Below are 23,762 nucleotides of genomic sequence, written 5' to 3' on the forward strand. Positions count from 1 at the left end.
GGGCATGCTGAGTGGATCCAAGAATGAAGCCTCGGGATTGTCCACTTCCTCCAGAGGCCAACCCCCCCCCAGCCTTAGGAATTTGGGGACAGAAAGACAAAGGGGACACAGGAAGACAGATAAGACACTAAACTGGGAGGCAGACTCTAGGGGAAAACTCAATTATTATGTCCAGCTGGTACTGAAAAAAAATCAAAAAGTCATTTTTTGAAATCAAAATTGTGGGGGAAGGGGATGACAGGGTTTCCTGTATCTTAGCCTGACCTCTAAATCACTGTGCAGCTGGGAATGACCTTGTACTCCTAGTCCTTCTGTTTCCACACCCTTAGGAACTCTTTATAAAAGATGTCTAAGGAGCTGGACAGTGGTGGTGGCCTTCAATCCCAGCACTCGGGAGGCAGAGGCAGGTGGATCCCTGTGAGTTTGAGGCCAGCCTGGTCTACAGAGAGAGTTCTACAATAGCCAAAGCTCTCCTCCCACTCTCTCTCTCTCTCTCTCTCTCTCTCTCTCTCTCTCTCTCTCTCTCTCTCTCTCTCTCTCTCTCTCTCTCTCTCTGTGTGTGTGTGTGTGTGTGTGTGCACGTGCGCACGCGTGTGTACTCTTGAGTGCTTTTCTGAAAATGTGCCTGATCCTAGTGAAGAATTTGAAAAGGTTGTTCATAGGGCGTGACTGGCTTATTCTGAGACTTGGGAAGATAAATTTGGAGACAGGTGGTTAGAGGCCACTGGGACTGGCAGCAGGATGACACATGACCTGGGTCCAGGAGCAGATTAAAGCACCACACAGCACTCTCTGGAGGCTGTCCCTCCAGCAGATTCACTGGCTCCACTGACCTTTGGTCCATTCCTCCTAAGACATGCTCCCCTCCTTGTGGCAGGTCAGAGCAGACTTCTTAGTGTCTCTCTGAAGTGATAAAGTGTTGTCCCAGCTCAGGCCTCCGAGCCTGGAGCTGCAGTTAGCCCCAGGTTTGAATAGTCTCTACATTTTTTTCTATCCAGGCTCTTTGAAAACTCCCGGTTGATCCTGCCCCTGCTGCCCCTGGGTTTTAATTCTGCTCAGATGACTTTTTGGAAAGAGCAGAATACGGACAAGAAAGGCTTCTACTCCTTTGTCCTCCCACTACCAAACTTATAGTTGGCTCCTCAATCATACAAAAGCAAAGAGCCTTTTTAAAGTCTTTTGAAAGTGCCAGGGGCAGAGCCCAAGACTCTGGCAAGAACTCTGCCTGCCCCTGTGCTACACCCCAGCTGTTAAGAATTTTTCTTTCCAGGATGATCCAGGTATCCACTTTAGACTTTCCCCTTTACCATCAAGATCCCCCCTGCTATCTCACTCCTACGAAGGCAAGGGAGGAAATATAAAATGGTCCTTCTGGTATCTGACCACCCATATGTCCTCTTAGACCACAGAATCACTAAGGCTAGGGCTCTGATAGAAGGATATTTGCTAGGGCAAAGAAGAAAAATAACTACCATTGTTCAGCTCATGAGTATCAGATTTATTGATATTTTGTCAATAGCACAGTGCTAAGCAGGTGCACCAGGGCCCACATCAGTAGGACTCAAAGGTCAAGCAAGGCTATCACAGACAATGTAAGAAGGAGCATTTCACACCCAAGAGAATCCACTTACAGACAAAAGACAACTCTGCCCTGTGTTCCATTATCCACCTAGATAACAAAAACATTTAATTAATCCCTCAAGCTCCACCTTGTAGCATAATACAGAAAAATGCAATTATTACATTAAAAGCATATATTTGCTGAATGCAAACCTTTAAAACACATAATTTCTGTGACCCCGTTTTTTATATTGTCTCTTAAAATTCCTATGCATCATCTCAGTAGGAGATCCAAGGATGCAGACTTCCTGGTTGAACAGAGCAGAGCAGGTGCAGAGCAAGGATGCTCTGAAAGAGAATGACAGAGAAGAGGGAGAACCTGGTAGGTGAGAAGAGATAGATTTCCCCAGGCAGATCCCTGCTTCAGGAACAAGCATGCCAACCAGTTCTGGTCCATACCAGGGCAAGGCCATGCTCAGACTGCAAATTCCTATTTCTGATTTGTATTTAAAAGGCCTCTGTTTACACAGGTCACACCTTTTAGCAACCCATAGAGGAAGACGTTTTAACAGCTTAGCTTACATTTCTTTTCTTTCTTGGGGGGGGGTGGAGTGGTAGTTGTTTCAAACATTTGTGAATGAAATCCACGGAAGGATAATGTCAGAAATATTACAGAGTTGAATTCACCTCATCTCTGTGGGTCTCAGCAGCTCCTCCCTCTGAACGGAAACAAGTCATCACAAAGAAGATTAGCTAACTTGGTCCATACAGCTGTGGAAAAAGACAGGCATGGGCTATGATGCAGTTTGCTTTTCTGGAGAGAAACAGAGCAGAAGCCTTGGTTGGCAGTTTGAAGGTGAGATTTATAAAGCAGTACTTCCAGTGAGAACCGAGAGAAGTTCTCTTCAGTCAGGAGAAGGGCTGGCCAATTCTCAGGAGCCAGCAGGGCCTCCTAGACAGGGAGGTAATCCTCCTACTCCTTCCCCTGCCCTCCCTGTGAACCTATCCGTTTAAGAACACAAACACACCCTGCCAGGCCCATCTCCACCCAGGCAGACAGACAAATGTCCCGATCCTGTACAGAAATTCCAGAGCAGACCCCAGGGGGACAGTCAGGCATCTGCTCCACCTGCTGCTGAGAATGCTATGGACAGAGTGATGTCACCTATGAGAAAAGTAAGGGAAGGATCAGAGTGCAGAGAAAGTCCCCTCCACCCTTACCCTCCCCCTCCCCCCAACAAGGAACAGGAAGCAACTAAGCCCCCACTCCAATTTGCTTAATCAGCCCTGTTTTCTCCCTTTTCAGTTTGCTTCTCAGATTGCCTGGGCCTCCCCCTGATAAGTTAAGCCTTCTCCCTGGCACCAAAGCACTATTGGGCCCCTTGAAAGCTTCCTTTCTAGCTGGCTTTGCCTCCTGAGCAGCTGTCCTCCTCGGCCTTGCTTCTGCCCTGCCTACAACCTCATCTCCAAAGTCCCCCAGCCAAGCAGGATAGAGGACCGATTAGAACTTGAGATAATTTTCCCAGGGCATTACAACACTTTCTTTCAAGAGGCATGAGAGCGAGAGAGGAATAAAGCTTAAATTTCAAGGAGCAAATACTTTTAAGACTGAAAGGCAAAATGGTTTAACTGCTTAAGTTCTCATTAGCCTCCAACAATATGGTGGGCGGGTGGACAAGAGTTGAGCTGGGGGTGCATTGGTTTCCACAAACCTGTTTTGCCTGATGAGCTTGTGAGGCAGGAGGCCAGAAAAGTCTGATGGCTGCTGCTGGCCTCAGGGAATTCCACATGCTGTTACTGGAACTCCCCCAGCTGCAGCCAAGAGGTCCCCTCTTGGCTCTTCAAAAAGTTATTGATCACTCAGGGCAGTCAACATGCAGAGCCCCTCCCGCCACAAGAGAACGAACACACACACACACACATGCACACGCACACACACACGCACACACGCACATGCACACCATGCACATGACCCTGCCACATGTTACCACCAGAGCTCAGAACACCTGGGCATCAGTGACTTCGCTGTCAGCAGTGAAACCACAGTTCATTGCATGGTACATGCACCTACGGCCTTGTCTTCTATAATGTTGCAGGGTCCAGGGAGGAATGTTGGTGTATTAGAAAGAAGCTCTCCTATCTAAATTAGTTTTCCAAACAGATTACTTCTTCTCTGGTGTAGCCCTTGCCTTAAAGGAAGGACCAATTCTTCTTTTACCTTCCCACATCCTATTTTAGTTAGGTCCAGTCTGTAGTGTAGCAAAGCTTCCGTGATCCTCATTTGCATTTCATAAGAAATCAGAAACTTATTTCTTTTAAGAATATGCTTTGGTTGGGCTACGGTGGTCCACACCTTTAATCCTAGCACTTGGGAGGCAGAGGCAGGAGGATAGATGTGAGTTAAGGCTGCAAAGCTACACAGAGAAATCCTATCATTAAAAAAAAGAATATGTTCTGTTAATTTTTATTTTAGAGTGTGAAGGAATCACATGTGTGCCTTAGAGGTTAGAGGACAACTTGCAGGAATTGGTCATTTCTTTCTACCATGTGAGGCCTGGGGAGTCTCAGTAGCAGAAATCTTTACCCTCTGAGCCACCTGTCCAGCCGTCCTCCTCAACACATAGGCCCTTACTACAAAATCTTCAGAGACTTGCGCCCAACCCCCACCTCTATTCACTTTGTGCCCACAGAAAATGTATCTCATAGATGCCCAGTCCCCAGGGACCAGCTTCATGCCCTTTCTATAGAGGGCTCTGCAAAGTTAGTCATCCTGGCCATCTCCAGGCCTGCTGTGCTAGCTCAACTGGCAGGAGTACCACACACACGGAGGGGGGGGCAGGATTCAGTCCTGCTTGCTGTGAGATGAGTGGGTGAGAGCCAAGCCTGTCCTAATACCGGCTGCTGCTTCCCAGGTCACACACTAGCCAACACTCGAGCACAATGCAGCATGGTTGCTCTGGGAAAACTTGGTGACGAGGCACAAATGGGGAGCCCCACCTACGCCGAGATAGGGCCATTCAGGGAGTGTGTGTGAAAGAACATCTTGATTTTTCCAGAGCCATTTCCCAAGCTGCATCTTCCCAGTGTCCAAGCTACTTCGGGTGGAGGGGGGGAGGGCGGTGCAGCCAGCCCTGCCTGGGAAGACAAGGCTCTGACTGCTCACTCTCCAGCAGCCAGAACAAAGGCTATCAATAAAAGATACACTTAAATGTCTACCAAAGGGGGACTATTGTTAACTGGGAGTGTGAGGGCGAAAAAGATGAGATTTGGGATAGGTGGGGGGCTGCAGAGAGGAGGGGGGGTCACAAGAAACTGTCACTTCTGGTTTTCTCCCACCTTACCAGGGGAAAAGTAAGACAAAGCCCTCTTTGGCATTTTGAAGAAGCTTTGCTGTTTATTTTGTCAAAATATCCCTCCCCAGTCCCTCCAGGGCCCTTCCAGCCCCCTTTTCTACACTGGCTCTCAAGACCAGACTGATTTGCACGGGGCTGGCCTCTCTTACAGCCTTGCATTCTCTGACTCTAATTAGCAACTGCTTTTCTTTAATTTCTGTATGTGTGTTCAAAGACCAAGAGAATGAAAGGGGAAAGCAGAGGTCTGTGTGAAAGGGGAGAGCAGACGGCCTCTCCCTCGGCCTCTGTGTACCCAGGCGCCCATGTTGGCAAACAGCACACAATGTCTGTCTATAGAGCCTTTTGTGGTCCAGAAGGAGGGACCAGCCCGTAGTTACAGGCAGGAAGGGAGACTGGGAAAGGAAGGCTTGAGGAGACCCGACACTGGAAAAACAGTTGACTCTGAGACAGCCATCTCCATCTCCCTCTCCCAGGCCAGGAGGAAGTGGATGTAGGAATATCCAAGTCAGTGTCCCTGGCCTAGGCACAGTTGCTACCAGCCCTCTGTGTGACAAATCTGTCACCTCTAGGCCTACAGCAAGTCAGAGGTAAGACTACTGCTCTGCTTGGGCACTCAGGCATGGACATGATGGACAAGAAGGGGCATTCTGATGGGAGGGGAGGGGCCACTCATGTCAATTACCCCAGCACCCAGGAGGCTGAGGCAGGAGGGTTGAAAATTTAGCTGCCCTGAGCTACATTGCAGACCTTGTGTTGTGATAAAAAAAGGATTGGAGGAAACCAGCATACATTGATGAAAAAAAAAAGTAGCCAATCGCTGAACATAAAACATTCCCAAATAATTGTTTTTATCAGCGAGAACTCTTAAACAAGCAGGCAGGCCGAGTTGGTGGGGCAGACACGCCGTGGGAGAGGGGCCCCATCAACCCGCAAGGTAGATTAGTGATTTCCAGCCACGAGTGTCACACCCAGTAACCAACGCATGGGCTGCTGGTTCTTAACTTGTGGCTGGAATGAAAGATGTGAAAGCAAGAAGAAGAGCAAGATTAAAAGAATTCCTGTCAAAGAAAACAAATCAAGGATGGGGTTAGAGAAGCCAAAAAGAAACAACATGTGAGGCAGAAAAATAAATGAGAGCGAGCACCAGGGAATTCTAAATTCTAAGATTTCAAAGTTAAAATAATTTAATCAATGATATTATTATGAACATGCATGGTTATATATTAATTATTTTGATGACAAAACCAATCTTGTAATATTTGCAATTGATTTCGATGATAGACATTGATTTCCTATATTTTACTGTGCAAGGATGTAATTTTGTAAATGGAAATTCAAATCCAAACAGTTTCCCGGGGTAGGGGGAGGGACTAAAAACAAGGAACAGAGATAGAAATTGGTTTATTAAAACTCTACCCATGAGCAGCTTTCTCTTTTCTCTCTTTGGAGTCAATCTAGAAAGAAAACAGATGAGAGAACAGAACAAATGAAGGAAATGAAAAGAAAACAGGGCAAACACATTTGGCTCAGACAGAGAAGGGAAAGGCAAACAGCCAATCAGGAGAGAAGTGCTCCAAGTCACAGGGGCCTCCACACTGGGAATAGTGTAGGCATGTGTGTGACAGACCCGGAAACCAAATGCAAGCCCCCAAACCACCTAGCTCCCAGAACAGGCAAATTTTGCCAAGCTCATGATTTGGCAGAGTTCTTGCATATTCCACACAACTCGCACGAGCAGCTCCATCCGTCTCGCACAGAGAGCAGATTGTCATTTTCCACTTGAAACACACACGTTGCACTGACCTTATGTCCTCTGTCAAGCGGATATGTTATCACCAGCTTCTAGGGAAAGGGTTTCAGAATGGATGGGCTTTCGGTTGTTCTGTTGTGTTTGATCTGCGTGTTTGTGCACAACGTGTCGCTGTATCGGACAACAGACAGACACAGCCTCGACCATTGCTGGTAACTGTCTCCATCTGGTTCTGCCATCTTTGACTCCAAAAGTGCCTGCCTAGAGCCCTGTTCTGGGTTTTTCAGAGTCCGTCCTGGTCAGGCTAAGATGCTTTCCTCGACATTCTCTCAAGGAATGGTCCCACCTCCTCTTCAGCTCACACCCTCCTTTTACACATTCTGCACTGGATGCGTTTTGTTTTGTTTTCACTTGACAGATGGCACAGAGCATGGCCATTGACTATTAGAGCTTTCCAGGAGGGGGAGAAACTGTGAGCAGGGCTTAGGTAAATGGTAGCTCATCCTGAGTGGTGACTGGAGCCGCTCTGGACCTCCTGGTCCATTTCTGGCACAGAGAAAAAGAACATTATCTGTGAACTCCCCAAGATCAGGTACCTCAGTGGAAGCTTCTATGTGAAGTCACCTCCCATAACAAACTGAAGTGACGCCGGGCGTTGGTGGCGCATGCCTTTAATCCCAGCACTCGGGAGGCAGAGGCAGGCGGATCTCTGTGAGTTGGAGGCCAGGCTGGACCGACAGCCTCCAAAACAGAGAAACCCTGTCTCATAAAACAAACAAACAAAAAAAAACAAACTGAAGTGACTCTTAGCTCTTATCTAGCTAGGAGAAGTAACAGGCAATAGAGGCAGCAGGGCCTAGAGTCCTGGGTTGTATATGACCTCGGGAAGCTACTTGGCTTCTCTGTGCCTCAGTGTCCTCGAAGAAACCCAAAGGTACGACCTGTGTGCCTTAGCTCTCTGTACTGGGTGCCTTAGCTCTCTGTACTGGGTCCGTGACACAGCCATGCAATGGTAGTATTTCAGCACAAGATAACCCAGAGAGCATGCTGAAGTCAGAGCCACCAGATTCTGGCAATGAAATGGAAGGCAATGCTAAAGTTTATATAAACACCCTCCTACGTCCTTTCAAACATACACCATTAATGCATTAACCTTTATTCTACTCATTTTCTTTTGTGCAATGCTGGAGCGTGCATGCCATAGTGCATGTGCGGAGGTCGGAGACAATTTCCTGGAGTCTGTTTCTCTCCTTCTACCCTGGGACTAAAGGGTTGAACTCAGGTCCTTCAGCGAGTGCTTTTACCTGCTGAGCCATATTGGTTCTGCTGGCCCCATGCTGGAGCTTTGATTCATTATTTTCATCTATTGTTTTTCTTTAAAACAATAATGCATTTAAAACAATGAAATCATTTACTACTTAAAAAGTATGTTGAGAAAGGAAGGAAGGAGGGTGAGAGGGACAATAGAAGCGAGAAGAAAGGAGGGGAAGGCAGGGGAAGAAAGAGGGAGACTGGGTCAAGTAAGAGAGGCAGGGAAGTCCATGGTCCAGAGAAAAAGAGATACCACAGAGCTGGAGGAGAAAAACCAAAAGATGCTGGAGGCAGCACTGAGCAGCATCCCGGGCTGAGGCAGAGGCAGGACCAGGCTTCAGCACAGTGGGAGGATGAATACCTATGATACCTGCTCAGAGGTGGAGGTGAGTGTGATCTGAGGCTGCCAGGGGAGGGAATCTCAGGTCTAGAAAGGATGGCTTGGAGAAATGGGAAGGACCGTGGAGGAGGTGAGGGCTGAAGGATGGTTTGAGAAGAGTGTGCCACCAGGGTGAGCAGAGGTGAAAGCGCCCCCAGGTAAGTTGAGTCGATAAAGTGGAGCAGAGGGGCTGAGCCAGGAGGACCAGAGCTGGAAGATCCTCAGAAAAGATGAGAGATGAGAAAAGATCCTCGGAAAAGATGAGAGAATCCCAGGCCCAGTTCAGAGGCAGGAGGGGAAGAAAAGGAAAAATAAAGAGGCTCCCTCCCACCAGACTGAGTACTGGCTCTCCACAAGAATGACACAGCCCTCCAGCATCGGGCACCTGCACCTGCCCTGTCCCTTCTGCAGACATTCATTGTCTAGGAAATGCCTGAGTGAGCGTGGGTAAGACATGCGTCAAATGCAGGGAACATAGGAGATGGGCGCTGAGCACATGCTGGATGCCATGCAGAGCAAGAGGGGCAGGGCAGGGGAATGCAAGAGACTGGAGGGAGCAGACTCCATACCGTGTGTCATCCAAGTACACCCAACTCCATGCTGCATTCTAGAAAGCCAGGGCTTCAGCAACTTCCAAAACTTCCCAAGGTTCAACAACCCTCACAGCAAGACAAATGCAAATTGAAACTGGCGTGGGATGCCATTTTTCACCTACCAGATTGGCAATGATAGAAATGATTGACATTTCATTATCTTGGCAGAGGTATGGGGAACAAGAAATTGTACACTGTTGGTTGGTGCAAAAAAAGTTTTTGGTAGAGTATGCCTTTCTGAGGGAACACAATTTGGGAATATCTACCGAAATTAAAAATGTATATGCTTTGACTCAGCAATTTTACTTCAGAGGATTTGCTATATTCTTAGCTCCAAGAAAAGTGCTTGGCACAAAGAAAACCCTCACTAAATATTCATTGAGTAAATTAATTAATGAATTTATCTTGCCGATGTACTCATATATTAGTCCAAAGATTAATACGCAAGGGTATCTATCCCAGTGTTGCTCAGAAACAGCAAGAGATAGGGGGAAACTAAATGCATATAAATGAAGTAGTAAAATAAATAAATAAAGTGCAACAAAATATTAATAATCAGCACAAACTACTTTTAACCTTCATTGCAAAGTAGGAAGTCAGCTGGGAAGACCAGGTACAGACCCACCACGGGGGCGGGTCAAGGGTTGTTTGTATCCTGAGTGAGCAAATCTCAGGTCTCCTCTGCAAGAGAAATTTTAAACTTTAATAGTAAGAAAGTCTGCCTTGGGGGATCCAGAATAAAAGTAAATTTACATATCTGGAGTGTTTTCTAATACCTAAAACAAAGATTGTGTAAAAGTTCTATCCCAAGAAATAAAGACACAAAGATGAACCAGGCTGTCCTGGGGACTGTGAGAGTTCTATCCCTGGAGGAAATGGGATGGGACGGGGGGGGGGGGTCATTCACCATGGGGTCCTGGTCTAGCCAGGAAGAGTTCTTCTCTACAGAGTCCTCCAGACCAGCACTCCACTGACACCAGCTGACTATGGAGGCTCTTTCTGAGAGGAGTGCAACATATGCTGGGAATTAAACCTTCTATCTACATCTGAGAATATAATGAAAATATATTCACAAAAGGTCCAACCACCACCAGTGCCCAGGGAATTTCTGAAAACAATATGATCATGAAGATGACCCAACCTACTGGACTTCAGGACTCCAATGAGGAACAGAAAGACCAGAAACATGGAGGCCTGTAGGTGACTGAACAAGACAGGCACCTGCAGAGGGTGTGGCTCAGCTGTGACTGGGAACACATACTGCTGCTGGAAGCCCCGGGTCAACTGGAAACCAGAAAGCTGACTTTCTGTTCACCTTCTAATGAAAGCCTCAAGACTGAACTGGGTCCCAAATGTCATTCCAAGAAGCTTCCTGAGGTAGTCTGTGGAACCTCCTACCTCTGGAGCCTGCTGCAGGTGACCTGATTTCCTCCTGCCCTCCCGGAACCTGCATGCAGAGATGAGGCTAGTCCACTTGCAGGTACATGGACACAGCCTTCAGCAGGCTGAGTAAATACCTAGAAGACAAATGCTCTCTGATACTAATCCTGGCTGTTAGTTTAGTCAACAAAGAGAATGTACGCAGGTCACCTGAAGGCCAAAAGCTGTCTCTAGGGAAAGGTCAAGGTTACTTCTCTCAATGTCCCTTTCAAAGCCCTAGCAGCAAAGTAAGGCTTGCTCTGAGTGGATTACCAGTGTCCTTTGCCACAGTTCCACTGTGGCTTTTCAGTCATCTCCATTCAACTGCATTGAGGAAGATCCAGGCACATCAGGAGCTCTGTCAACACTGTTGTCAGTGGCAACAGGATGTAAAACAAAACAGACTAACTGAGCTCCTGGGGCCCAGAACCAAAACTCACAAGCAGGCTTGGATTCTAGTGGGTTTCTTCTCAGTGATTCACTATCCTTCTGTTCAAAGAAGTGTGTGCTCTGAACCTTCCCAGCACCAGGGAGCAGTGGGGAAGAAAGCAAAGGGTACTATCACTTGAAAAATGTCCCTCCCAAATTCAGGTGTTACAAAGCAACAGGAGTAAGAGGTGGGGCCTTAAGAAGGTAACCTGCGGTCCTACCTCAAAGTAAGGTGTCAGAGTTTATTGACTTCCCATGGGAAGCCTTAAGCTGGCTGAGGAATGGGGGGGGGTAGTGGGTAGCAGGAGGAGGGGAGGGAGTGGGAACTGGGATTGATATATAAAATGAGAAAAGGTTATTTTTAAAATTTAAAAAATTGATAAGAAGAAAAAAGGAAAGAAGACAAGAAAAAAAGCCAAGCTAAGGCAGGGCATTCATAACTAAGAAAAAGGAAAAAAAAGTAATTATGAGGCCCCCTATCCTGTGAATGGGATTAAGGTACTCTTTAAAAAATGTCCTCACAACAGGACAGCTCTTCTACCTCTCCACCATGGAGGGCACAGTGGCCTTCCTCTCCAGAAGACACAATCCTCACTGGAGAACTGAACCTACAAAGACTTGGACTTGGACTGCCTTAGCTCCAAACCTATGGGAAGTGGATTTGAGCCCATTCTGGAGCAACCTATCTGTGACATTCTGTTCCAGCAGCACTCACCAGACAGGACACTTAGTGTGGCTGAGCTGGCACACAGCCCTTGAGAGTCCTTGATGCGGATTAGAAAGTCACATCTGGACTCCACTGTGTTCTCTCCCCTCTTTCTCTGACACAAAGCCTTAGGTCAGGGAGTCGGGGTCACCCTCCAGAACTGATGCACTGCTTAGATGGTTTGTAAGCATTCTCATGATGTCTGGAAGGAGCAGTTGAGTCCAGCCAAAAAATGACAGCCAACAAAAAATCCCGGGCAGATGTACAGTGCAGAATTGTGTAAGCATCCAGCAAACACAAGCAAAATCAAGGTCAGTTGAGAGGCTCAATATTCCTGAAAACATATTTTTAAGGATGGTTAACATCAGTCTAGTCTAGTCTCTGAACCAAGAGGCAGATGGTAGCATCTAAAGACCTGAGTTCTAATCCCAGGACTGACAGTATTTGGCTAGTCCTCTTTATGGACAAATACCACCCATGCCACCCACTCACTCACTCAGTTTCAAACCTCAAGTTTTCATGAGCAGATGACAGTACAGTCACCAGCGGCTTTCAGGTCCCTGCTGAACTCCTAGCCCAGAGGTATATTTCAACACTCACATCATAACGCACATTTATTAAGTCACGGATGGCCAGGTTTAATGCAAAATGCAGACTTCCTCCAAGCCAGCTCTTCTGCCTGAAGGGTGTGATCACTCAGTGGTCATGGGCTGCCCTGAGATAGTCAGGACTATTTGATCAACAACAGTGGGGTGTGGGTCTTCTGGGGGCAGAAGGAGAAATGCAGAACCTAAGGGGATTTAGACCCTGACACCTACATCCTATGCTGACATTAGAGCCCAACATGTTGGTGGCTGTGCAGCAAAGGGACATTGTTCCAACTCTACTCACTGCTGTTCATGGTGTCACAGTCCATTACATCCAGTCAATTACATATGACTCCTCTCTGGAGGGCACTGGGCAGGGCCACTGCAGGAAGCCGTGGAGGCCCCGGGTGGTTTCTAAATGAACTAGCCTATTGGGAAATCCTATGAAGCTCATCTTACAGGGCTGCAGTGTTAATGGCCTTGGCCTCTGTTGGCCCTGAGAATATCTGGTCTCCGTGGGGCTTGAGGGGAGACCATTGGGACTGTGGACTTTCTCTCACCAGCTGACTGCTGGTATGCAGGGGGAGTGGTACAGTTCCTCAGTGCCCTTGAATGTGACTCTCCACACAGTGGCCTGACTAATGTGCACATACATAGGAACACATATGCACATGTACATACAGTTTTCTGGGGCCTCTCCTTCCTCCTGCAGAACCTCAACAGGAACTGTCAAGGAGCCCAACGTTGAAGCCAACAGCCCTCAGGGGAATGGGAATCGGCCTTAGAAACCTCTTTTGCGCTAAATTAGACACATTTTCTTCACCTTCAAATCTTGCAGATTTTTCATCTTAACTCCCCTAGGCTTATAAAGTGGCTCATCTCAACTATTCAAGTTTACAAAAGGTATCAAAATTGTTGGAAGGTTCACAGTGTCCCTTGGGTTTCCATGCATGAAGGAATTTACATGTAGGTACCAAAGAAAAATGTCTCCACTTGGTGTGTGTGACAGGGGTAAAGATGCAGCCATTCTAGGGAAGGAGACACTCCGGGAGATGTCAGGATAGAGCCTACACAGCTAGGGTTGCCAAGTCCAACACAGTTTCTTCAGGGAGACAGAGAACTGGAGACCATGGAACGATTCAGAACAGAGAACTGTCCTGTTCTCCAGGATGTTCTAAGGCCCTGTCAGCGTCCATGGCTGGACTGGTGATGGTTGGACTTAGAATTCCCTGGAAAAGCCACAGGGCTTCCCAGCTATGCTCAGCTCCATCACTAGTTTCAAGTCTGAGCAGAAAACAGGAATTTTTAAAGGTGAGGCCCTGTCTGCTGTCAGGAGTGGTACCACTCCTAGTGTTCTTGGGGGTTCCGGTACCAAGTAGCCAGTGCTGGCTCTCTGCAGGAAAGACTATTCTTTTCTGTAACATCTGGCCAGTCAGCTTCCTGACCCCCTGTCATCTACTTAGAACTCCTCTGGGACTCCTGACCAGCTACAGCACCAAGTCAATTAGCCTCTGGCCTGTAGTCCCATCTGCCAAGGTTAGAATTCTTCTCTGGGCACCATAGATCACTATCCTCTGCCAGCGGTCAAGGCACCTGGGACAGGCAGGAACGTGGACAAACAGGCATGATAGGCAGGGCTGTGTACCCTAGTATTTACTGAGCCACAGTCCATCACCTCTACCTAATGCTGGAAAGAAGTTCATGAAGCAGATGCTTCTGGAAGCTGTAAGGGCAAAGTCAGCCCTTCAGAGAATACACAAGGGTGGAATGGAACCCCCAGTTAGGGCCTGCTCCTAGTAGGCACTCTACAACCATCAGTTCCAGGCCTGTGCCAGTTAGTTTTGTCAACTTGGCACAAACCTGGGCACAGTTGAGAAGGCAGAATCTCAATGAAGAAACTGCTTCTTCCATCAAATTGGCTTATAGGCAATTCTGTAGGGGCATCTTCTTGATTGATGATTGATGTGGGAGGATCCAGCTCCCTCAGGGCTGTGCCACCCTGAACAGGTGGTCCTGGGTTCTATAAAAAAGCAAGCTGAGCAAGTCATAAGGAGAAAGCCACTAAGTAGCGTTCCTCCATGGCCTCTGCTTCAGTTCTTATCTCCTAGTTCCTGTCCCGTTTGAGTTCCTACCCTGACTTCCCTCGAATGATGGACTGTAACTGAGAATTATAAGCTTAACTACAAGCCTCCACCCCAGTTGTTTTTCGGTCATGCTGTTTTATCACAGCACCACAAACCCTAACAAGCCACAGCCTCACCATCTTCCTTCAGGCTAACCTTGGCCAATAAGGCTTGCCCAGCACCACCTCATGGCCTGCCTATTACACAGAGAGCTAGGCTGCATGGGGCCCACACAAAGAATCACTTCACCACCAACTTTACCAAGAGGAATGCGGCACAAAGAGAGAAAGAAAGCTGTGTTTTCTTGTTAATCCACTAAACTATGAGCACATGTCCTGAAGTTGAAATAGATGAGCCATCTCCCAAGTAATTAACAATTCCGTATTGACTGACACAGGATGAGGTCAGAGTTGGTGGTAGGACCAACATGCCCATGCGCTTCTTTCTGCCTGCTGAGCCTGTGTGCGTGTTACAGAAAGGATGAGTCACAGGCAGGCTCTCTAGAAAGTATGTGAGCCGCATGCTAACACACAAGTTCCACCACCCGGCTCTGCTTGTTCTCTCCTCACATCCCCTCTCTCCACAACAGGAAGTGCTCTAGGCCAGAACTGCTCTTGGCTGCCTGGGCTGCCTAATTGGTCTCCAGGTACCTCCGCACAACCCGCTGACTGGTCACCATGAATTTGACAGATACATGGGTTTAGCAGACAGAAATCGGAAGCAAGAGAATATGGTTCCTTGCCCATCACAATAGTCACTCCTTAAAAAAAGGGGGGGGAACCCCAAAACAGAAGGATACTGTTTCTGTAGCCACTCTATAGATTCTACATATGCAAATATCCTAGGGGGTGGGGTATTGGCACAGAGTGAGAACCACAACACTCTCAGGCTCCCCACAGTGAGATTCAGGCAACAAGAATTCCCAGGCTATGTCAGGACATAGCAGCTGTTGGACCTCCATTGCTTTTCCTCGTTCTCCCCGATACTGTTCTCATGAGGTGGCCACCCGAGAATGCAACACTGCATGCTCACATAATGTGGCTGGAAGACTCCCCTCGAAAACACAGCATATGGACCAACCTCAGTTCTCTACACACACTGTCTATCCCAAGGGCACAACAACCTTCCAAACTCTCCATCTACACAGGGCTTGGGTCCCCTCATTCACCGCCAGAGCGACCTGGCTCAGGCAACAGAGTTCTTATACCAGCAAGTGAGGGAATGCAAATGTCAAGCTCCTGAGACAGGGATGAAGGCTTCTCCTGCCATGAGAATGTAGCTACCTGTGTAAAGAGGATGCCCGTTCCCCTCTTTCCTCCATCCACCAATGAGTTTACAATACAGTTAACAGGTAAAGTTAAGCTATGCTCACAACAGTCGGAGATTAGCAACATCCAAGCAAGCCCGTAAGAGCTGTTTGGGTCAAGAAGGAAGAATGAAAAGAAACAACTTGCATTTACATATTTGCCCCCACAGGCCCTCCCAGGACAACTGTGAGAGGTGACTGACAAGCAGTGTGGACAGCAGAGCCCCCCAAAAGAGTAACATTCCAATTAGTCCAAAGAAACGAAAGCCTGTTTCCCAGAGTCCCAATTAAAACACAACCAACAATGCCTGCTCCCATCCCTGCCACTCTGCTCAGGAAATAATGAGAAAAATGAGAGGGCTCCCACCAGCAGCTTCCGTGTGGCAGCCCTTTGAAGCCAGAGAATTGCACCCCAGCATGGTTTACAAGCATGCCCAGTAGCTGCTGCACCTGTGCCTTTAAGACAGCCTGGTGTCTTGGTCCCCACTCAGACCCTGAAGAATGCCAAAGAGGGTGCCCTTGCCCCACCCCCAACCTGTGGGACACAAGGGAGCTCTGTGGGACCAGACCCGGCTGGTCTTAAAACTGTCTGCGTTGATTCATCACTGGATCTGGCGCGCTCTCCCCTCTGTTTCCATGCCATCCATCATGGGTCCCAGAACCAAGAAATCCAATAAAGACACAAAGGCACAGCTCTGTGTTCCCAGCAGGCCCCAGAAAGACTGTGCGAAGGCCCCAGCCCAGGCAATTAGCTGAATCCATGGGATCGCGTGCTGATGGGCTTTCAGAATCCTTGGCCAGGCATTTCACATGCAGGTGTTTGGGGAAGGAGGGAAGAAACAGACAAGGGCTGGGTAGGTGCTCCAGCAGCACCAGGGGACCACCTGGTGCTTTAAGGAGACCTGAGATGGAGGAGCTAATTTCACTCCCAAACTACAAAAGAGAGGGGGCAACCCTTGAGTTAAATTACAAAGAAGCTGATCATTTCCAGGCCTTTTTAAACAATCCAAACTTCTGAAGGTCATAAGCAAGACTTAATAATGGAACACACCTTTCTTCCCACCCCTGCATTACCCTATACTCAGCTCCAATGATGTAGACAAGACAAGATATAGGGCTTCTAGACCCTTCCATTCACTCTGGGACCAAATGGAGCCAGTTCAGCATATTTATGAACATATAGTAAACAAAGGCAATGTAGGGTTCAGAGATCTTGTGTGAGCATGTAACACCTTAAACCTCCAATCTGCACAGTTTGCATTAGTCTGCCCCACTCAGAAGCAAAGGTAACTCTCCATACACAGAACATTCCCATTCCTGTCCCAGTAGCTTCATCTCCTTCCAGGGCCTGGCACTGAGCCCCTGGAGAAAGACAGTCAAGCCAGAGGGCTTTCGGTTAATGAGCTACATGGCTTCAGGACCAAGTTCAATGCTGTGGGAGCTGGACCGAAATGAAGTAAAATATTTTCCAAATTCAGTCACTTCTCAATTACCCTTGAGTGAACTGTCCATGACAACCCAAATACTCCTTGCCCCCCAGAGTTTGAGACTGAAGAAAGATGCATAGAGTGGTGGGGGGGGGATAGAAAAATGTGTGTTCCCAAACTAAATGTAAATAGGTGGTTATTGAATAATTTTCTATTGTTCAGAATTTTTCCCATCTTTTCCTCCACACATATAGAGAGACAGTTGTCCCAACTGGAAACCATCAGGACAGAGGTTCTTCTAAGATTTATAATAAGCCACTAGGTTCTCTCTTTTCCTGTATGACCCCGAACTAGAAGCAGGAAAGTAATGAACTTGGATCTCCCCAGATAAGATGGAAGCAGACACTGAGGAGACCCAGACTTACCCTTGCAGACCACACTGTTTTCTGGCTCATAGCCAGGCTTACAGGTGCAGCGTCCAATGGGCACCATCCACTCTCCATCCCCATTGCAGTAGAGTTTTATGGGCACGTCCACTTCTTCTGCATTAGGGATGCATGTGCCCCGAGCAATCACCAGAGACGTGCTCTCTGCTCCTGTCATGGTTTCCGGGAACACTGCGAAATTTTGCACAATGCTGGGACACTTTTTGAAGAAGACCCGGACAGAGAGCAGAGACATGCAGGCTCCATAATCCTGGAAAGCGAGGTAAAAACCATTCCGAGTAAGAGGCCCAAAGCTCCTGACTTCTGTGTTGACCTTCATCAGTCTTCCCCCAAAATCCACCTGGGAGAAGCTCTCATCTGCAGCAATGGTGTCCACTTTGAGGTAGGGGGCTTCAGACCAGAAGGCTGACTTCTTAGTGGCAATGACAGAGTCAGTCTCATAGTAGTACAAGTTGAAAGTCTCCTTGCAGGAGCCTGGGACATTTGGGAGGCTGCTGCAGTCCCTCACAGTGAAGCGCATCTCTGTGTAGATTCGATGGGCACCCCGTCTGTTGATAAAAGTGGTGAGCAGCCAGTTGTTCTGGTTGGGTTCAAAGACGTTGCACACTTGGTAAGTACGGATGGTGTTCAGGTTTTCATCGTAGCCACTGACTTCTTCCCACTGTCCCAAGCAGGCCACAGGCACACATGCAAAATCAGAAAGGAGAGAGTGAGAAGACCAAAAGAGGCAGTATAGAAGAGAATTCCAGAGCTGTGGAGGGGCCTTAAGAGCTCACCAGCCCCACTGCTCTACTTAACAAATGAGGTCATATAGCCATATCTGTGTCTTAAAGATTCCCAGAGATTCAAAGTTCTCTACAACCCATCCCCAGATACAGCAGATTTAACTATAGAAAGCATCCCCTTAGCAAGCCTGGCAATCTCATGCTGTGCGTATCCTTTACTGGCCCTCAATGAGGGCAGGCACCATACTCTTTGCTGCCAACTGTGCCTACTCTATGGATCAGAGATCCAGTTATGAAAGAATTCCACAATGAACATTCCCATCTGTGAGCCTAATATATTTATTGTGTAAAAACTCCTTTTATACCTCTGTTAAAGCATGTGAAGAAAAACGTTTTGTTTGTTTGTTTCTCAACAAACTTAGATTCTGAAAACCGTTTGTTTTAGAAGAGCAATCTCTTTGAAAGAGCTAGACTGCAAAACAATGGAGGCTGCTAAGAGATACTCTTAGTGAAGTTAATTATGCTGAGATGTGGTGGAGGAGCAAGGTGGGAGGACAGTACTTAGAAAGGAAGGACCGCCGGGCGGTGGTAGAGCACGCCTTTAATCCCAGCACTCGGGAGGCAGAGGCAGGCAGATCTCTGTGAGTTCAAGGCCGGGCTGGACCGATAGCCTCCAAAACAATACAGAGAAACCCTGTCTCGTAAAAACCAAAAAAAAAAAAAAAAAAAAAAAGAAAGAAAGGAAGGACCATTGCTTACTCTGGGAGAGACAACCACGATTCATATTGGAAAATGAACTCATATTTCAAAATCTTTATGTAGCAGAGGAAAAGTGGGGGAACAGCACACTTACTTCACATCCTGCATGAGTCCTACAATGGGACTTAATAGCCAATTCATGGTTAATAAGACATCATGCAATTCCTCCATGGCCCATGGCTGTAAGAGATACTGTGTAGGAGGGGTGCTGCTCTGAATAGCCTAGAAACTTTTAGAATGGGATTTCTTCAACAGGTAATGGAAGGAAGTTGATAACTAAAGGAACCTTTACCCCTAGGGCTACAAAGGAAGGCACATAGTGTCAAGGGTGGAAGGGACAAAAGGAGGACATCTAGAGAGCTGACCAGCATATCCAGGCTTTCAGGGGTCTCTCAGCCCTCTTAGAATACCAGTTCCTGCTCCAGAGTCTCTAATGAGTTCCTTCCAGAAACCCTTGGGGACCAAAGGTACAACTTGATTTGCTGCCTAGATAAAAATCTGAGTTCTCCTATAAAGTAACCAGTATCCCATCTGTCATTTTATTTGAGCCCTCTCTTTCCCTCCCTCTCCCCCTGCAGATAGCATAGGGTGATTTTGAATTTGCTATGTCACTACTACTGCTGTTACCTCCCCAAATGTATTATAGGCAACTACTACCACAGCTGTTTGTTTAGTGGAGGTTAAACTACAGATGCTTAGGTAGTGCTGAATGTTGAACCACAGCTGTTTAAGTAGGTTGAATTCTAGAGTTTGTGCATGCTAGGCAAGCACTCCGCTAACTGAAATACATCTCCAGCTCCTTGTAATCACTCTATGGCCCCCAGCACCCCTCCATGCTCAACTTGGAACACCAATACTCTAATGTTGCTAAAGTTGCAAGAGGCTTCCACCTTCAAACTCCATCTTTATGCCTTTGACCTAGGATGCCTTTCTGATCTTTGCTGGAGTAACTGCAATTCTGGAAAAACCTCCGGGCTCCCAGATTATTCTACCCAGGCTGGACAGCATACCCCATGCAGGCACTTGCTCTACCCATTTTCCATCCGTAAAAATGTAGACACACTGAAGTATCCCACCCCACCAGTGGTTGGTGGACCCCTAAAGGATCACAGCATATAAGTAAGGGACATTCAGCATCTGGACCCAGCACCAGAACTGTGTATACATGAGGATATGTCTGGGCAAAAGCTCTGCTCCACAGCTCATGTGGAGTATAAATCCATGCTGTCAAACCTCACCTGGGCTTTGCTTAATTTCTTATTGATCTCTGGATGTAGAGGAGCCACTTTTTCCCCCCTTTCTTAAAGACTGTGTTATGTTCTATTTAAATGTGTTTGTGGAAGTTTTGTTCTGCTTGACTGGGTTTTGGAAACCAGAAAGCAAACAGATGAGGGAGAAGTTGCTGGCAGCATTTGAGATGGCTTTCAGGCTTCTGTCCCTCCCGGCACCACTCCAAGACATTTCCCCTGCTGACCTGACACGGCTTTGCAAGGAAGGGTGGACAGCTTTCTTTCAGTGTTCTAGAATTGTTTAAACCCAACAGGTCTCATGATCCATTGTTCCAGCAGGGTCTCAGCATAAACCCTGGAGCTCTTTGGTTGATGCCCAGGTGAAGCACGTGACCCTATTCAGGGCAGAGGTCTAGTCACAGCCAGAGCCTCTGGCCACCCAACTCTAATGCAGCTCTGCCTGGGAAGGGAAGTCCTACCTACCAGGCTCACCTGAGTGCCAAGGCATTACCACTGAGATAAACAGAATGAGGACTTCACTCCGCAGAGCTGGGATATTGAGAACATCCATCTTTGAAAATGACGCTGATTAGCATTGTAAGACCCAACAGAGGTAATCGCTTCAGACATTAACCTCTCCGGGCCTCAGTTTCCTCATCTGTAAAATGAGGAATCACACTGGGTGACCTCAAGTTGTAAAATCCTACAGATCTAATGGATTCTGTGACAGCTCCTAAGGGAGCGCTCAAATCAAATTAGAGGGGATGGAGCTGTATATTCAAAAGGAAAGAGTAGAAAGAAATGGAAAGAGTAGCTCCCTGTGGTTTGGGGGGAAAGGAGACTACAACTACAGCGCCGTGCATTAATTTCTCTCCGGCTTCCATTCTTCTCCTGTCAGCTGGTGCTGTGGGGGCGGGAGAAGAAAGAGAGAAGACAGGGCTAGAGGAGAGATAAATGCCTTCCAGGATAAGTAGCAATTACGATGGGGAGGGCCTTAAAGAAAGAGAAGATTTCAGTTCATAGAGACAACTAGGACGGGCTGCATTCCCAGCAGGGAGGGACAAGCATTGCTATTTGTTGATGATACACGGCATCAGTCTCATTGCTTTATTGCAAAACCTCACTCATTCATCAGTGGAAAATGTTTTTGAAATGCCAGCTTTATGCCAGGCATTCCATTAGCCACCGGGGATAAGGCAGTGTGAAGCTGAGGACCTAGGGACAAGGACAGAAATTAGAAAGTATCAAAATAACTAAACAATTATAATTGTGTTAATTAATGGGAGGTTATGAGGTACCAAGAAAGGGATATATATGAAATGCAAGAAAGTCTTCCAAAAGAGTATCCAAGCATCTAGAGTAGATGGAGAGGAGCTGTCTTGGCGAAGAGTGTATCATAGGGGCAGAAATGGGCAGAGCATCTCTGCCTAAAGGCACACAAATACAAAAGCCCTGTGGTGAGAAATAAGCTGGTGTCATTCATTCGGGGATGAAATTCACTTGCCAGGGTCTCAAAAAGCTAGATTTAGTAGGCATGGTAGGGATAAAACAGAGGGAGGCAGGACATAATATGAACTTTGGACTTCAACATGAGTACAGAAAACATTGGTGAGTTCTAGAAAGGAAACACATAGGTGATCAAACTATAATGTTTAGAGGATATCTCTAAACATTATAATGTTTAGAGTAGGAACTAGGCTGTAGGGAGGCCTAAGTGCATGGGAGGGATAATTGGAGAGCAGTGTCATCCAGCTATGAAAGATGATGGGATAGGGGAGGAGACTTGTGGAGATAAGAGAGACATTTTGGGGAGACTCTCCCCGACAGTGAATAGACCAGACCCAAGGGTCCACATGCCCCATAAGCACCTTTCCACACCATCTTTGAGTATCTCAGATACTTAGAAATGCTGGTTTCCCTGTGCCATTCCTCTAAAAGCCAGAAGTTTCTATGAATCTTCAATGGTATGACTGAAGAGATACTCAATTCCGTTTTCAGGACTAATTTTTGTTACCATTAACCTGCACAGTCCAAGGGCAGATTTACAAAACTTCTCTGTCCAGTGGTCACTTCCCAGCCTCCAGTTCTAAGCTCCTGCCCTGTGTTTTCCCTGCTGACATTAAACAGCAGCAAAGTACCACGAGTGGCTAACCAGATTGGCAAGACATTAAAGAGATAAAGTGATAAAGTGCCACATATAAGTGAGGTAATGACTGAGAAGATGACAGGAAGTGGAAACGGATAACATTGTTCGTTTGTTTGTTTTTTAATTTGATGCAGTTGCTTCTCTCAACATTGAAAATGTTCACCTAAACTCAAATCAATGGAGAAGGGTAAATCAATTTTTTACCAAATTTTCAATAACTGGGTAACCATCTGGAAAAAAAAACTAGCTCTCCCATCCTCCACCCATTATTCCAGAATAAATTCCCAATAAATCAGAGAGTTAAACATTAAAAAACAAAGCCATAAAAATACCAAAAGAAATTGCAGGGACAATTTCTCTGCAAAAACTCAAGAGACCATAATTTGATAAATTGAGCTTCCCCAATTTTCTTCACTTTTTAAATTGGCTAGATAGAAATGGGGGTAAGTAAAGAGAAAATAAGTAGAAAACAACCTGATGAAGAAAACCCTCAAAACTATTTATGATGTACCAAATAACACAACAATTTCCTCTAATACATAGAGAGCTTATATATGAGTAATAAAATAGACATACAGGCAAAGAATATCAACAAACGGCTCACTGAGATGAAGTCACATGACAAGATCTGGCATGCCAGTCAGCCATGCAAACATGGTCTAAGCCATGTTTTGACTTTTTTGTTGGTGGTAGTGGTTAAAGAATAAAAGTCTGAAGACACTGTATCTGAAAGGATATTGGAGATAAGAGTAATGATACACAGGCAGGAGGAACGGCTCAGTTAAGAGCCCTTGCTCCCCTTCAGAAAACCAGAATTCAAGATCCAGAACCAACATGGCATCTCACAAACATCCATGCTAGTTTCAGGGATCTGGTCCCCTCTTCTGGCCTCCTTGTGCACTGACACACATGTGGCACACATACATACATGCAGGCAGGCAAATACTCACACAAATAAGCTAAAAATAAACCTTTATAAAAGAATTCTGATACACAGCTGGATGGGAGGCAAATTCGTACCATTCCTATCAAAAATTACATCCACTCACAGCCTTTCACTCAGCAATTCTACTTGAAGGATCATTCCTCAGATACAATTTCACATATAAAACCAGATATGTACAATTCTCTCAGGACATCTTGAGCTCCAGAGGTAGCCATGCCTCTGAGAATCACATTCCGTAAGCCTTCCCAGGATCTACTGACTGGGAGCTTTGCACAGTCATTCACTGAAATAGAATTTCTCACCAACCATTATTATAAATCCTATTTGTGGAGTACCTCTCCTATCTCACTGCACATCAATCTCTCTACACCCACCCGTCTTCCTGGACCTCTCAATTTAATTCTTTAATATGACCGAAGAATGCCGTTAATATCCATTAAGTGGCAAATTCATAAACAAAGTATAATGTTTCCATACAGTGGGATATTATTTGCAACATAAGGAGTAAATTACTGATACATATTAAAACAGGGGTGAACCCCAAAAAACATTGTGTGGAGTGAAGGGA

The 23,762-nt window shown here is 46.6% G+C and overlaps 1 protein-coding gene across 1 annotated transcript in view; it reads right to left on the bottom strand.

The window, feature by feature from the left end:
• Ephb1 (EPH receptor B1) overlaps nucleotides 1-23,762 on the bottom strand; it is a 422,319-nt gene that overhangs the window by 256,870 nt on the left and 141,687 nt on the right. The window contains exon 3 of the mRNA XM_005072022.4: nucleotides 17,369-18,050. Coding sequence (XP_005072079.1) covers nucleotides 17,369-18,050 — 682 coding nt within the window. The remainder of the gene's footprint in view (nucleotides 1-17,368; nucleotides 18,051-23,762) is intronic.

The sequence above is a fragment of the Mesocricetus auratus genome, unplaced genomic scaffold (assembly GCF_017639785.1).
Source record: "Mesocricetus auratus isolate SY011 unplaced genomic scaffold, BCM_Maur_2.0 Super-Scaffold_100691, whole genome shotgun sequence".
Lineage (NCBI taxonomy): Eukaryota > Metazoa > Chordata > Mammalia > Rodentia > Cricetidae > Mesocricetus > Mesocricetus auratus.